Source organism: Xenopus laevis, chromosome 6S (assembly GCF_017654675.1).
Source record: "Xenopus laevis strain J_2021 chromosome 6S, Xenopus_laevis_v10.1, whole genome shotgun sequence".
In the NCBI taxonomy this organism is placed as follows: Eukaryota; Metazoa; Chordata; class Amphibia; order Anura; family Pipidae; genus Xenopus; species Xenopus laevis.
The window spans coordinates 15263154-15280433 of NC_054382.1; the positions used below are offsets into that span (position 1 = coordinate 15263154).

General features: G+C 39.6%; 1 protein-coding gene across 9 annotated transcripts in view; it reads left to right on the plus strand.

Annotated features, from left to right (window-relative positions):
• Positions 1-17280, plus strand: part of pard3.S (par-3 family cell polarity regulator S homeolog) — a 396021-nt gene that overhangs the window by 119286 nt on the left and 259455 nt on the right. For 5 of the 9 annotated variants that reach the window (XM_018268701.2, XM_018268703.2, XM_018268699.2 and 2 more), the window contains exons 4-5: positions 11929-12107; positions 16711-16842. In XM_018268701.2, coding sequence (XP_018124190.1) covers positions 11929-12107; positions 16711-16842 — 311 coding nt within the window. 9 annotated transcript variants of the gene reach the window in all.

Consider the following 17280-nt stretch of genomic DNA (forward strand, 5'->3'; position numbering starts at 1 on the left):
AAAAGGTTGGACACCCCTGATCTACATCCATAAAAGCATTGTTAGCATTATCTTCCATGGAGAATATTACTTAAATACTGATTATATCAATAGTTATTAAATATTGTTATGTTTAACAAGCAACTATTTCTTATGTAACTTTAATGTTATAAATATCGGAATTAAAATCATGAAACAGGAGGGTAATTTAGACAAGCTGTTTGTTGACAGTGTCTTGAGATCTACTGATCACCAACTAAAGGTCTACTGGAAGATCCCTATGTAACTTTATGCACCGCTGGTTTAATCCATCACTGGACCATGAGTAGTTTTTTGTCTCTTGAATTGGAATGTTAAAAGATTGAGATGCTTTCTGTGTACCTTTAAAAGCACCAATATAATAAAAGCATCCTTAATATATGATAAATGACTTCAATTTCCTGGTCTCCACTGCACTCACCAATTTGGTTTGACTGCCGTTTCTTTTTCCGTATCACTGCGCTTCCTTCACAGACCATATTATGACCTATAGTCTTAGTAGAACAAAGTAATTTGTAGAATAACTGTTTTGGCTGGCCCAGTTCCCACTCGCATAATTACTATACTGTGGGTGTCATTTTTCTATCTTATCTTTGTACAAACCAGGAAAATGTGGCATTTATCAGCTGCATTTGCCTAGGAAACGGCATATAATTACCGGCATTATTTTGGTAAGCAGAATGAAATGTTCAAGGAATAAAATTCCTTTCCAGGAAATGAGACTTTTAGTTGTGTGGAGCCGCAGCATGGAGATAACCTTGTCAGATCTTATTGGAAATAATGCAGGCTCATATTGGTCTATGAAAACCGGCCTCTGTGTCGGAATGATAACCTTTCCCCACTGGAAGAGAAAATCTTTAAAAAGTGAATACAAATCTATATTAGTTGCTTGTGTTCCTTCTGCACAGCTTTGTTTTGCAAAGGTCAAATCCATTGTTGTGTAAATTAGGGAGCAGTGCAGGTCTGTCCATAGGTGTTGACTTGTTTCAGTTGCTGTCCTTGAGTTAGGGATGCACTCAATCCATCATTTCAGGATTTCCCATAGTTACATTCAAGGGCAAATGGCGGCCTATCATCTTTTGAAAAGAATAGGTCTTATACATCACACTAACAGTTATCATTGTGTTTTGCTAGTTGCCATATATAAAGGTTGTAGGAGAATTCAGATCTGGCAAAACGGGCTGAGATTTTGAGGAGTCCCAGAATGGGTTTGAAATTTTATGAACACCTACCATAAGTGCAACGAAAGCTCAAATCATACGGGTTGATTTTATTATCTCAGTTACACTTATGGAATGGGGCTGATTTTCACAACTAGCAGCTGTATGCAAATCAAAGGGGAATTATCAGGAAAATGAAAATTCATTATAAGCTTCATCATACCGAAATAAGAATTTTTGTAAATACAATCTATTAAATATTCTGCATCTTTTCTGAAATAATCAAGTTTATCTTCACTATGCCTCTCTCAGCATCTGTTTCTCTTTATTCTGTCTTCTTTCAGTAGTTGGGTGTCAGATTGACAGTTGGATCCAATATATCTTATAGGGGGCTCCCTTTCCTAGCAGATGGATTCGAGCTCACTCAAATAACTGATTCCAGTTCTGATTTGAATGACAGTTAGATCCAATATATCTTTTAGGGGTCTTCATTTGCCTAGAAGATGTATTAGAGCTCACTCTATTAAACTCACCAGACATCCTGTCTCTCTACATGCAGGATTTGTGCAAAAGGCAGTTATTTTGTTAGATTTTGTTTGTACTGGAATCAGTTATTTGAATGAGCTCTACTTCATCTGTTAGGAAAGGAAGCCCCCCCCCCTATAAGATATATTGGATCTAACTGTCAATGAATATCTGACACCCAACTGCTGCATGAAGACAGAATGAAGAGAAACAGATGATGAGAGGGAAACACTGAAGAGTTACTAGATTATTTCAGAAACAATACAGAATTTTTAATTGATTGCATCTAGAAAGTTTCTTATTTCAGTATGATGACGCTCATATTAAATTTTCCTTTTCACAATAGTTCCCCTTTAAAAGCCACTTGCATACTCAAGTTGATATACATAAAATGGGGCATATCTATCAGCATTTTTATTTGAAACCTTTTGTCATAAATCCATTATGGTTTTAGTGTTTCTGGAATTTCAAACTGCCATAGATGATCAGTGACATTTGTCCGGGGCAAATTTATTATGCTGTGTAAATAACGGCAGGATAATACACCGCACATCACTACGCTTCCCCATGTAAAAAAAATGTGTAAAAAACAGTGTAAAATTTGTGTTTTTTCTTATGTGACTTCTGCCGGAAGCAATATGAAATAATGGAGTTTAATTTGGTGTAAAATTACACTCACCGTCAGCATTTATTTACAGATTTTTACACTCGTTTTTCATCGAATTGCATAATGAACTTGCCCCTAAGAGTTTAGATAAGAACTATTGCGGTAGAAAACAGAGGACGGCTCAGAATGCTACTTCATTGGCACAGCTGGCCCATAGCTCAGATACAGAAATTGGGCAAACATGGGGCATTGTATCCTTGTCCTCTTCTCCAGAAGGAATTTAGTAAATCTCCCCTCTGAATCTGTGAGCGCCTGTAGATTTATGGAAAATGGTAAAACACTGTATATCCGTGTACAAGCAGAAGGTGATCAGACTGACAAATATTCCCTTATTGTGTACTCTTGGAACCCCATCAACATCTTGAATGAAGGAAATCTTTTTTTGAAGGACACCGCAACGTGTTATAATTTGGACACAATAATTTGCATATACACTTGAGAGTTTGCATTCTCATGCTGCAATCAATGGAGTGTGTCTTCACCCGAGCAGCCACAACAGTTCCGGGTGGAGACAGGAGAGGAGGATAATGCCTATGAGAGGCTTTTTGACCCACGTAGTTCAGCAGGCTGATTACAGCCCCCGTTATGGCATTAGCCTAAAGGTGGCCATAGACGCACAGATAAAATTTTACGAAACAAATTTTCGTATGATATTATATCCCGTGTATGGTGGGAAAAGAGCCGACCATATCGGCAGAAGACTTGGATGTTGGTCAGCTCGTCGATCGGACTGGATGGAAAATATTGATTGGGCACCTTTGAAGGCACCTGAACATCGCCCTTTGTTAGTGATGAATCATCAGATACAGGTAGAACTATAGTTTCTACCTGTATATCTGACGATTCAGCTCTACACGTGTGTATTATAACAATCTTTCTTGAAAAAGATCTTTCCAAGAAAGATTGTAATTGTTACGTCTATGGGCCTCCTTAAGGCGAGATACGCAAACTTCGTTATATAGAGATATGATTTATCCCTTGTGGAAGTGGATTTAATTATACATTGAAATTGTCAGCTATGATAAGGAACACATCTGTAAAAGATGTGGCGCCTAAAGGTTTAACAGCCCCCCCCCCTTCCTCAAATTTCATTCCACCGACTGAATCTTACAATGTTAGCTTAATATAATTTTCTTCATTGAATACTCCACTCCTTGCACTGAGCTAATGTTGCTCTGTAAAAGCAAAGACTAAAAGGCCAAATTAAATTAAGAAGCATCAGTAAAATGGGAAGCTCCCTTATACCCACAAATACTGCCCTAGTTCTGGTTAGGGACCTTGCCAGTCTAGACGATGGTGTAGTCATCTTGTTCCTCAGAAATATCTCTGTGTAATATTACCTGGGCAGCTGTCTTCTGTCATTGGGATTCTACTAAAAAGGAGGGTTTTTTTAATTTTTTTAATGTTTTTTTAAGGAGAAGCATAGAGTACCTAGGAAGGATTTTTTTCACTCCAGCGCTTTGAAGCTAGAGGGCCTGGTAGGGGGGTCCTGACTGATGCCCTCTAGCTGACACACTTAATGATGTTAAAATGAGCCATCTAATTTAAAAAACAAAAAAATGGTTCATTGTGCACTAGGTATCCCACATTTTTTTACAGGGAAACCACCCCCTTGTATCTATATTTTTGTACTTCAAAATATAGTGTGCCTAAAGGTGGTCATAGATGCACTAATTATATCGTACAAATGGAATTTTCATAAGATTTTCGGTGTGTGTATGGTGGGAGACGAGCCGACCGATATCGGCAGAAGACTTGGCTATTGGTCGGCTCGTCGATCAGGCCAGCCGGAAAATTTGGATTGGGTTCTTTTGAAGGCATTCAAAAATTGCCCATTGTTAGTACTGAATCATCAGATACCGGTAGAATTTCTACTTGAATATCTGACTGTGTATTGAAACAAACAATCTTTCCTGGAAAGATCGTTTCCAGGAAAGATCATAATTGTAACATCTATTGCCACCTTTAGCCTTTCAGAAGAGTTCCCCTGGGTTAGCCTCAATTCTGATGGAAATAGTGTCCACATGCAAAGAAACGAGGACCCATATGGTCAAGCCATTTGCTCTTTTTGATGCGTTTTCTGAAGATAAGTATGATGCACACAAACGGAAAGACACTGTTAATTTAGCCTCCAGTTAAGTTATACTTACCCATTAGTTCAAAAAATATGGTCAAATTGCCCCGTGTGTTATTAACTTAAAGGGATACTGTCATTTTTCCCAAATTAATCAGTTTATAGTGCAAGTCACATGACCAGGGGCAGCTGGGAAACCGACAAAATGTCTAGCCCCATGTCAGATTTCAAAATTGAATATAAAAAAATCTGTTTGCTCTTTTGAGAAATGGATTAGAGTGCAACATTTTGCTGGAGTAGCACTGTTAAATGATGCGTTTTGAAAAAAACATCTTCCGATGACAGGATCCCTTTAAAGCAATATGTGGACATCCCTCAAGGGTGATGTTTAGCTAATTCGCTGGCTAAACCAGTTGCAATGTGAATTGCCAAATTTTCCTATGAGCATGCTGCGTATAGGGAAGTGATGATCTCCAGATTGGAGCATCTACATCGGTAAGTTTTCAGCAAGTAAACAAAAACACTCACAACTTTCACTAATTAACATTGCTATTTGGATTATTCCAAACCTTTCTAACATTCAGAGTCAAATCAATATTTACAGAGCATTAGTGCCTCGGAGAATCTGAAACCTCGTGATTAGAGTTCATCACCGTTTTATCCGCTCTTCAAAGAAAGCACAGACATCAAACGTAATTAGCCTTCATTCAGGAATCAGTGACATTGCCTTATTCCCACGCGCGCGCCTTCTTGGGCTTTAATAATTAAAGATCCTTTCTTTGATATCTTTCTTAATTTCTTTTGCACCGTTTTCCTCTTGGAATCTCTGAAATGTGAGACACAGGGAATAGTGATAAAAATGTCTTCGTACAACACAGCCAGACATTTAAGCGGTCTGCTGCATTAATTAGTGTTTGGAAGATTAACTTGTCATGAGCTGAAATGGATCTGGGGAAAAAAAATATACAATGTAAATTGCTTTATTGGTGGATCTTTTGCTCGGTTCTATTTCAAACAAAATTCAGCTTTAACAATGGCCAATGTTAAGGTGCCTTCAAAGTTGCCCGATCAAAATTTTCTGGCCAGCCTGATCAACAAGCCGTTATCCAAGTCTTCGGTCGGCTCGTCTCCCACCATACACTAAATATTAGTTTCGTACAGTATTATCAATGCGTCTATGGCCACCTTAAAGGGATACTATCATGGGAAGAAATTTTTTTTCAAAATTAATCAGTTAATAGTGTTGCTCCAGTAGAATTCTGCACTGAAATCCATTTTGTCAATTTCCCAGCTGCCCCTGGTCATGTGACTTATGCCTGCACTTTAGGAGAGAAATGCTTTCTGGCAGGCTGCTGTTTTTCCTTCTCAATGTAACTGAATGTGTCTCAGTGGGACATGGCTTTTTACTATTGAGTGTTGTTCTTAGATCTACCAGGCAGCTGTTATCTTGTGTTAGGGAGCTGTTATCTGGTTACCTTCCCATTGTTCTTTTGTTTGGCTGCTGGGGGGGAAAAGGGAGGGGGTGATATCACTCCAACTTGCAGTACAGCAGTAAAGAGTGATTAAAGTTTATCAGAGCACAAGTCACATGACTTGGGGCAGCTGGGAAATTGACAATATGTCTAGCCCCATGTCAGATTTCAAAATTGAATATAAAAAAAAATCTATTTGCTCTTTTGAGAAATGGATTTTAGTGCAGAATTCTGCTGGAGCAGCACTATTAACTGATTAATTTTGAATTTTTTTTCCCATGACAGTATCCCTTTAAGTGTGAGTTGGATGTTTATAACTCACGGACTCCCTGTACACAGTACTGCTCTTCTCAAGATGCATGCATAGTACACATAGAAATATGAAATGGAGTTTTGGTCTAGCTTTCCTTTAGACTTGATGGAAAAGATGGACAACTATGAGACATGAAGGGCAGTACAGGATGTGAGAACTGTGGAATAAGTACTTCTTTTAATGGAGCTGAAGATTGCCGAAAAAAAGGGACGTTTATAAGAAAGGAGGACAGAATGCTTGATTGAGTGTAGGCCTCATAGACAAGGTGTGTAGCATTTAGGCTTTGAGTTCAAGCCTGATTGAGGAACATGTGGTTAGGGCTTATTGGTTATATATCACTGAGTTCATAACAAGGTTATAGATATTTGAAAACATTGCAACGTCAGCCATTCAGCAGTATATCTGAGACCAGGGGTGTAACTACAGAGAAAGCAGACCCTGCAGGGGGGGGGCAGGGGATATAGGGGGCCCAATGAATCCCAAATTATGAGCAATTTCAACATTTCATGCTTGATCTCACCCTTTTAATTCTTCAAATTGGGTTTTGTAATCTCACCTTCGTTAGACTTCAGACTGATACAACTCTGCTTGGTAGGGTAGGGCAACCACTGGAAACCTAACTAAAGCTCCCCATAGACGCGACGATTCTTCTTGTTGAACGACCGATTTTAGGGAAGTCCGACCAATCCTTTGAAATTATCATGCGGTTAGTGGGATTCGAACGATCGTACATCTTACGATTTTTCGGCCGACATCTGTCAGGAAATTGATCGGCCAGGTCAAAAAATCTTTGTCGGTCCAGTGCAATCTATCTGTTTGCAGGGCCAAGCAGGCAGCTCCCCTTTGTTTTCCTGGCAAATTGGTCTTTTTAGTTGATGGTCAATTCGTACGATCGTTCTGAGAAGATCGTGGTCTCGCGATCAGGATCTGATCTTTTAAAAATCTCAACATCTATGGCCAGCTTTAGAATTACTTTACCCAGAATAAATATCACTGATCAAATGCTGTCAGTTTCATTCTGTGTATAAATTAAGATGTAATGAGTGAAAATATCCATTTCAACCCCAAAGACATTGATAGGTTTATAACCAACATAAATGGCATGTTTTGATGGCTTTGCTTGTTTTCTTTTGTTTAAAAGGACAAGTAAACTAGGCTTACTTTTGTTATGTCCATCTGAATCAGATGGAATTAATGGTTCCTGCCCTACATAAGAAATCATGGATATCTCATTGTTATTTTTGGTAAGAAAAAAACCCAACAAATTGGTTTGAAGCATCCCATAACGACACAGTGATATTGGCATGTTGTGTCTTAATGACATTCTGTTAAAGATTGTGAAGACTGAATCATGTCATGCAATGTGCTAGGCTCCACTCTTGTATAAGTTGCAGTTGTCCAGAGAAACGATGTTGTATGAACCCAGTAAGTTTATAGCTTCCTGTTTTTTAAGGGCGTAAACTGGTGTTTTGTGGTCAGGTAAGACCATGGTGATGTAGAGTAGAACCCAGCGCATAATAATCATTTTCTGGTCATTTCACATCTGCAGAACTTAATCTTCTTCAATAATTTGCTGCAAGTGTGCAAGCCTGCATTGTTTGTTTGTTTTTTGACACAAAATAGACATTGGCTTCTTGAATGTGGCATTTATTCAATCATTCTTCTTAGACTGTAGAAAACTTTAAAACCCCAGAATGAGAAAAATACAATGGCTACTTTATGAAGGAACAGGCTGCTTTTCTTTCAGGGCATTAAACTGGTTTTGCTGGATTGTCATATGTAATAGATTATATCTGATTATCTCCTGTGACATTCTCATAAATACTATATTTGCTGTCTTTGTGGATTTTTCCATCTGTGTAGAAGCGCAGCATATAACATTGCAGATGCGGAAATTAGCAAGCTGTAAACTGTCGTGCCCATAAGTTTTTCTCTGCCTAAGGTCAGTTGATGCAAAGAAATACTAAACTGCCAAGATTACATATTTCTATTAAGATGGACCTTATTAGGACACCCTACATCTGTGTTCACCAGGAGCCTAATAAATGGATGTTCTACTGAAATCATCTTCTGCTTGAAAGACTATAAAAATACTTATTTTTCTTGAGGAATGAGCAGGATTTTGGTTAAGGCCAATTGCACACATGAAGTTTATCACCCTAAAATACTGATGAGTATCAAGTAGTTTTTGTCTGCATATGCAATAAGCGGATTCTCTTAGATTTACCAGCTATTTCTCCAGCTTTGTTTAGTGGACCATCCTTGGTTCAGTGAGGTTACAAAAATGTCAGAAATACCATTAATCTGGGAATGGTAATAGTTCTTCATAACGAACCACTTCCTACCACCCACTGCGATCATTCAAGTGAAAAATAGATTCAAAAGATGTTGGAGCTAAGGGAATACCTGGAAGGTACTAAATACCATCACACCCTTTACACATTGTGATGATGTATTTTTTCCGGACACTAATCTGGTCCTGAGTGCAGTTGCCATGTTTTACACACAATGTATTTTTCCCATGATTCCAGTGTATCTGTGGTAACCAGGGGTACTTGCTAAATCCATCTGGTTTCATTTCTAGTGTAAGTGCAACAGTGATGCTTCACCTGTGATGTTTGCTTTATTGGTGGTTTGCTTTATCAGTGGCGTTTGCGTCATTGGTAGCGTTTTACTTTATCGGTGGCGTTTGCTTCATTAGGGTGTTTTACTTCATTAGTGCTGTTTTACTTCATCGGTGGCTTTTTTTTCGTCTGTGGTGTTTTACGTCATCTGTGGTGCTTTGCTTCATCTGTGGCGTTTTGATTCATCTGTGGCGTTTTGATTCATCTGTGGCGTTTTGCTTCATCGGTGGCGTTTTGCTTCATCGGTGGCGTTTTGCTTCATCGGTGGCGTTTTGCTTCATCGTTGGCGCCTGCTTCATCGTTGGCGCCTGCTTCATCGTTGGCGCCTGCTTCATCGTTGGCGCCTGCTTCAGCGGTTGAGTTTTGCTTCATCGGTGGCGTTTTGCTTCATCGGTGGCGTCTTGCTTCATCGGTGGCGTCTTGCTTCATCGGTGGCGTCTTGCTTCATCGGTGGCGTCTTGCTTCATCGTGGCGTTTTGGATATTAACACAAGAACCTTTTAATTCAGTGGAACTGACTGAAACCAGTTTAGTGGACCCAACTGCACTTTAGTTGTAAATTACCCATATAGTTCTTTCATTACCCCTCCCATAATGATGTTTTATTTGACTGCCAACTCCTATATCGCCTGCTGAATGACTGGATCTCAACTGTGAGGAAACTGGAGGTGCCAATTGGTTGGGCACCATAACCATTTGCTCAGGCTAGTGCAACGCTTCTATAAAATAAACTAAGTGGACCAGGTTACAAAATTAAAGTTCATTGAACACCGAGGTGTACTGAACCTATGCCCACCATACTTTCCATTACATTGCCCCAGGCTGCTGTGTTTTTGTGTTTTTATTTTTTTTAGAAGTGGTTCATTGGCACAGGGGAAAAGGTTAGTGTTTTTTTTTATGAAGGTAACTGCCTAACTCAGGGGTCCCCAACCTTTTTCACCTGTGAGCAACATTCAGATGTAAAAAGCGTTGGGGAGCAAAACAAGCATGAAACATTTTCTTGAGTGGTGTGACATAAGGGTTCTATTTGGCTACTGGTAGCCCCTATGTGAACTGGCAGCCTACAAGAGACTCTGTTTTGCAGTACATATGGTTTTTATACAACCAAAACTTGCCTCCAAGCCTGGAATTCAAAAATAAGCTCCTGCTTTGTGACCACTGGGAGCAACATCCAAGGGATTGAAGAGCAACATGTTGCTCATGAGCTACTGGTTGGGGATCACTGGCTTAACTAATCCTCTCCAGGGGTTTTACCGGGTTAAATGAAATGCTTTGTACATGAATTACTAGCTGCAACCTGTCATTTTCTGGGAATTAGCTGTGTATGTGATTGGTCTATCTCAGCTCTCCTTTGCCTTTATTTACCTTGCCATAGAGACCTAAGTGCAGAGGAATAATTTGTGCTTCCGAGAGGGAAGCTCTTCTGCTTTTGAACCTGTGATGGCTTTTTTAGTCCTAATACAGTTCTGAGCTCCTGTAGACTATTAGCGATCAATTTTTCTAAGGCGCTGGATATTTCGTCTTGGTGGTTGACAGTTCGATCCTTGAAGAAGTAATAATCTCTTCTGGACCCTCCGTTTTATCCTCAGACTACAGAGGCTGCACCTGTCAGCTTGAAAAATGAATTATGGCCTAAATATTACTTTTCTGTTTACTGTACCTGAGCAAACTCTTGGCCAAGGAAATAATACAGTAGATCAGTCTGAAAATGGGTTATGGACAGCTGTGATATGTCTGTATGGCCTCCCCAATAATCCTGAGCTTTCCGTGTGAGTTATTGCTTAAGCTCATTATTTCATCTTTCCCCTGTTATTATGGTCAGTTCGAATACCGAGTGCATGGGACAAGGTGCACCTGGTTATATTCATTAAAAGGAAAAAATCTGTGTTTTTGTTTCCCTAATGGTTTTTTTGTTGCTTTTAACCACAATATTATTCCTGGAATTCTTGTAAAACAATGCACTTAATAAGATCCATATATGGGTTACTGATGCTTATATTCTACCTGCACTCTAATTATATGGTCAAACCGGAGCAGGGGCTTTTCTACTGGGCTTCAGGTGGTGCAGAATTGTTGAGCAATAAAGTTAAAGGGGATATAAACCCCGAAAGTTTCCTTAATGATAGCAAATGTAATTCTAGTCTAAAAACTTTCCAATATACACTCATCGAAAAATTTCTGTTGTTTTAAAGTTATTTGTACAGTTGAAAGTCTGATTTTTTTCACCCGGAAATCCGGACAGGACATCGAAGTGACTGATATTGCGATCAGCCAATCGATGATCGCCACATCACCAGTCCCGCCCCTAATGTCAACCGCCCCACATCACTGGCCTACCCCTAATGTTTTAAGCCCTTCCCCCTATGTCACTGTCCCGCCCCTGCCTGTTTTCAAAGAAAAAAAAAAAAAAGATGGCAACCCTACTCCAAAAATTGGAATTCAAAAACAAACACCTGATTTGAGGCCACTGGAAGCGTCATCCAAGGGGTTGGTGAGCAACATGCTGCTTAAAAGCCACTAGATGGTGATCACTGTTCTTGATCAAGGGTCCCCAACCTTTTTTACCCATGAGCCACACTGAAATGTAAAAGGTTGTAAAAGAGTTGGAGAGCAATACAAGCATGGAAAAAGTTCTTGATGGTCCAAATAAGGACTTTGATTGAGTATTTAATAGCCCCTATATGGACTGGCAGCCTACAGGAGACTTTGTTTGGCAGTACACCTGATGTTACCAAATATAACCAAAACTTGCCTCTAAGCCAGGAATAAAAATAATCACCTGCTTTGAGACCACTGGAAGCAACATCCAAGGGATTGGTGAGCAACATGTTGCTTAAAAGCCACTGTTTGGGGACCACTGCTCTAGATGGTGCTAGAGTGCAATTGTTTCAGTACATTACTTCTGAAGGACTAAGGCCATTGCACTCTAGCACCATCTCTAGGCAGGATTTAGTAGTAAAAAATTACACGGTGAGACAAAATATGAAATCTCGATGGCTTTGTCAGTTTAATTTATCAATCTTAAATGTATTCCCCCCCCCTTCTAATTTTTTTTCTATTTTCTTTTCAATGACAGATATGCCACTTCATGTACGGCGAAGTAGTGATCCGGCCCTTGTTGGCATTACCACATCTGTCAGTGATTCCAACTTCACAGCGGAGGATCCTTCCCGTAAAAACCCTTCGCGCTGGTCCACCACAGCAGGTTTCACTAAGAAGAACTCTTCAGCGGCCAAGGGTGCAAATGATACAAAGGTATTCTTCTATATTTATAGAACGGAACCCGCAGTTTATAGTATTTATACAGCCTTGTTGTGTGCCAATTGTAGTTGGAGGTGTCATCATATCTTACGTTTCTGAAGATTCTCATTCATCCAGGTCATGTTATATCTGTAGAAATAAGTCAAATCAACTGGACTTGCTGAGTTTTCTTTTCTTTCTTGAAGACATTTCACCAGTCATCCAACTGGCTTTCTCAATTCATTGAATTGAGAAAGCCAGTTGGATGACTGGTGAAATGTTTTCAAGAAAAAAAAAAAACACAGCAAGTCCAGTTGATTTGATTTATTTCTGCAGATATGTCTTATCTTATGTAATGTTGTCAGCTTTAGCCTTGCAGGGTGTCCTTACATCAAGAGGCACATTTATCAAAGGTCGAATTTCGAGTTCATGGGCGTTTTTAAAAAGTGCCATAAACTCCCATGAACTCGAAATTCGACCAATCTAAATTTGTTGGAAAAAAATCTAATTTTATAGGATCAACCTGAAAATTCAAATCAAATTCAAATCGAATTCGATTTGAGTTTTAATAACTTGATTCAAGTTTCTTCTCCAAAAACACTCGAATATCAGGAAGGCTGCAAACAACTCCAAATTGATTCCAGGACTTCTTCCATTGACTAAAACAGCAATTCAGCAGGTTTTAGGGGGACGAATAGTCGAATTTGAGTTCTTAAAGGGTCAGAGTATGATAAATCTGGAAAATCGAATTTGAATTTTTTAAAAAAAACTGGAGTCAAATGGCAACCATCCAGCAATTCTCTTTACTCCGCATAACACAGGTGGACTAATTAAAGCCAAACTCTAATTGGTTGGTTAATTTCTGCACCAAGCAAGGCCCTGCATGATAAGATCCCTACACATGGTTGACCAAATCGTATCGCTCTCATTGATGATCCCCTGGCTGATGTAGTCTTTTCCTGATGGGGTCTGTTGAATATATTCCCAATCCCTGGCCATTTATTGGGTGGTTTGCAACCACACACAGACTCGGCTGCCACCTAGTAAATTAAAGGGATCCTGTCATCAGAATACATGTTTTTTTCAAAATGCATCAGTTAATAGTGTTACTCCAGCAGAATTCTGCACTGAAATCCATTTCTCAAAAGAGCTAACAGATTTTTTTATATTCAATTTTGAACTCTGACATGGGGCTAGACATTTTGTCAATTTGCCAGCTGCCCCTGGTCATGTGACTGGGAAATTGACAATATGTCTAGCCCCATGTCAGATTTCAAAATTGAATATAAAAAAATCTGTTTGCTCTTTTGAGAAATGGATTTCAGTGCAGAATTCTGCTGGAGCAGCACTATTAACTGATTCATTTTGAAAATGTTTTTTTTCCCATGACAGTATCCCTTTAACCCCAGAATATTCTATTGCCCAATGTAGGAAAATAGCCTTCCTTATAAATACAATATTTTCCTTTAAATTTCTGCTCTGTGCTCACCCCCAAATTATGACTTCTCATCAAGTAAAGCATTTATATCCAATGATGATGCATCATTATACTATACATTCTACTCCATTCTATTGGTTGTGTGTTGCTCCCATTTGTCTGTCTGTAAAGCTGGGGCACTTTGGTTGCTTCAAGACATTTCATTAAGTCATTTATTTAGCTAAGCGCTGACATTGCCCTTTAAAGAAGAAAAGATTATCGAGCACTGGAAATAATAGCCTCAGTCTGACATTAAGAAGGCTTTATCTTTAATGGTTTTCACCTTTCTTTCCCCCAAATCCTCCAAAATCATTTTAATTTTGTTAATGCTTGAAGTTTTGCTGTCCACCAAGTGTCTCTTAAATTGTGATCTCTCCGGGGCGGTTCAGTTGTATGTTTTATCTGTGCGTTCCCGTTAAGGTTGCTAAGTTTCCTTGAGGTGAAAATCTCCTCGCTCTTCCACTTAGCGCAGCCCCCTAGTAAGTGACAGATCTGCTGCAGTATCACATCCGCTCTGTTCCGCTCCTTTGTAGTGAACTGGTAGCTGTGACTGCCTATAAATTCAAGCAATAAGCACAGAGCCGAATCCAGACAGGCCTCGCAGTGGGACGCTGAGTTCCTGAAAGAAAGCCATTTTCATTCTCCGGCTCTACATGAAGCCTATTTGCTGTGAAAGTTTTTCGCCCTTCGCTCCACTCTCTGCTTGAGTTTACAATCATTTCATATTTCTTTTTCCCTTGAATATCTTTTCCGCATAGAGAATAAAGTACAGGGATTGTGGCGTTTAAAGGGGAAGATTTCTGAGCCAAAAAATGTAGCCTTTCCAGTGTTAAAAATAAAATTATTTTTTCATCTGCTGTTTCTTCTGATGTTCAGACAAAAAAGCAGTGCAGGCGGGGAAACAAATATACATTTTCAGCTTTGTCTGATTTATTATTACCATATATTGCTGGCTGTGTTTTGGGACCAATGTCACCTTGAAAATCCGTTACATTGTCTGCTGCATACTATTGTTTGAAATGATTGATTTTACACTTATAAAGCACATTCTACAGTAGGGATGCACTGAATCCACTATTTTGGATTCGGCAAACCTCCGAATCCTTCCCAAAAGATTTGGCCGAATACCGAACAGAATCTGAATCCTAATTTGTATATGCAAATTAGGGGTGGGAAGGGGAAAAACATTTTTACTTCCTTGTTTTGTGACAGTCATGTGATTTCCCTCCCCGCCCCTAGTTTGCATATGCAAATTAGGATTCGGATTCGGTTCGGCTGGGCCGAATCCGAATCCTGCTGAAAAAGGCTGAATCCTGGATTTGGTGCATCCCTATTCTACAGTACTTTACATAGAAAGTTGTATTCATCAAACATACAAATTACATACAATTAATGATCAGTACAAGAGATTAAGATGCTCCTGCTTAATAGAGCTTACAGTATTCACAACATTTCTCATATTGTCAGGACGATAGGGCATGAATCCGCCAATAGATGTAGCTAAAAAAAGGAGAGTTTTGCAGATTTCATTGTTTACTTCTCATGTATATTTCTTCCTATAGTTCGCATCATGCTAAGGTGGGTTCTCCTGAATATCTCTGCTACTTTTGGGGGGCCTTTTACCAGTAACATAACTAGAGGGGGACAGGCCCTGGCTCGGGACATGCAGCCGGCCCCCTCCCCCCTCCGTACACCATTTTCTGTCGCCGGAGTCAGTGGCGCTCGAGCTGCCGGGGGGACTTGAGGGGATGCGGGCCCTGGCCCAATCACACCCCCTGCTCCCCCGGTAGTTACACCACTGCCTTTTACATAGTTACATAGTAAGTTAGGTTAAAAAAAGACACACATTTATCAAGTTCAACCTTTTAAGTCTATATATAACCTGCCTAACTGGTAGTTGATCCAGATGAAGGAAAAAAACCATCTGAAGCCTCTCCAATTTGCCTCAGAGGGGGAAAATTTCCTTCCTGACTCCAAAATGGCAATGGGACCAGTCCCTGGATCAACTTGTACTATGAGCTATCTCCCATAACCCTGTATTCCCTCACTTGCTAAACACCATCCAACCCCTTCTTAAAGCTATCTAATGTATCAGCCTGTACCACTGATTCAGGGAGACAATTCCACATCTTCACAGCTCTCACTGTAACAAACCCCTTCCGAATATTTAGGCGGAACCTCCTTTTCTTCTAATCGGAATGGATGACCTTTTGTCAGCTGGAAAGACCTACTGGTAAATAAAGCATTAGAGACATTATAATATGATCCCCTTATATATTTATACATAGTTATCATATCAGAAGGAAAGGCTTGGTGCAGTTGGGGGTGCCAAATGTTAGGCACCCCCAAGTGATTGTATTGACTTATCTGAAACCCCGGGCTGGTGCTCCTATTAGCAGAAAACTGCACCGGCTTGATTCAGACCTAATTTTCCATTTCCGAAGATTTGTTGTATTGAGTGTCATCGCACAGTCTTTCTGATGTGTGCTTGCCCAACCGATTATTGCGTAGTTGTCTTCTGGGTTTGGTTTGTGTTGGTTGAGATTGCCTCTTTTTGGTCTACATTTTAGTGTTCTGCAAATATTCTTTATGGGAAAAGCATATAGCTCCCTCAATGCATGTCTATCTGAGGAGTGCAGAGGACAATCAGCTAGCAAAGCCTTTTAGATTATTTGCTTATTTGTATTAGCCATACAGTCCCCTAGACCAGTCCCAATAAAAAGTGCTTATTGTGTCATATTCTGTCCACAACCCTTGTATAGAGATGTCTTTGTATTTTTCTCTAACAGAGACAGCCGAACATGATGACCTATTCATATTTATACTTCTATAAAATTCTGTTATCACATTGTTAGACCAAATTACTGCCACTTGAGTTGCCACCGAGGATCTACTCAGGGCCCTCCAGCTCTCATCACCGAGCAGAAATGCCTGTAGGCTGAGTACTCCATATGCAGAGGAGAACCTTCTGGATATTACCTTTAAGGGGCCGTCACCCAGAGTATACACTTATGTGTCTATCAGAACTTTTAATTTTTTTTTCAATAGGTAGTTTTTTTTGCATTAGTCTGTATGTTTTAAAAACCAGAACATAGAGTATAGCTTCCCCTCAATAATATATTTTTCTTTTTCTTAAAACAGAAAGATGAGAACTACAGAAGTCTCCCCAGGGATACCAGTAACTGGTCTAAACAGTTTCAGAGAGATAATGCCCGCTCTTCACTGAGTGCCAGTCACCCTCTGGTGGACAAGTGGCTAGAGAGGCAGGAGCAGGTAACAGACCACGTTTCTTTGCTAATTCTGGCTTATTGTAGGACTAAAATATTGGTATATTTAAGAAGTTATGGAATTAGGCAAGAGACTATGTAGACTTGTTCACCCTAGTATAATTAAAGGAGAACTAAAGCTTAACTAAAGAAGTAGCTAGAAATGTTGTATATTATGTTTTGTGCTTCTGTACCAGCCCAAGACAACCACAGCCCTTTAGCAGTGTCTCCAAAGATGCCCCAGTAGCTTCCCATCTTCTTTTCTGCTGATTCACTGCACATGCTCTGTGCTGCTGTCACTTACTGAGCTTAGGGACCCACTCATAATATACAGTACACATAGAATAGAAATGTCACAATATAAGGCTGATTAATAATTAATACAGATAATTACTACATGGCAGCACAGAAACCAGTGCAATTAGCATCAGAATTTAATAATCAG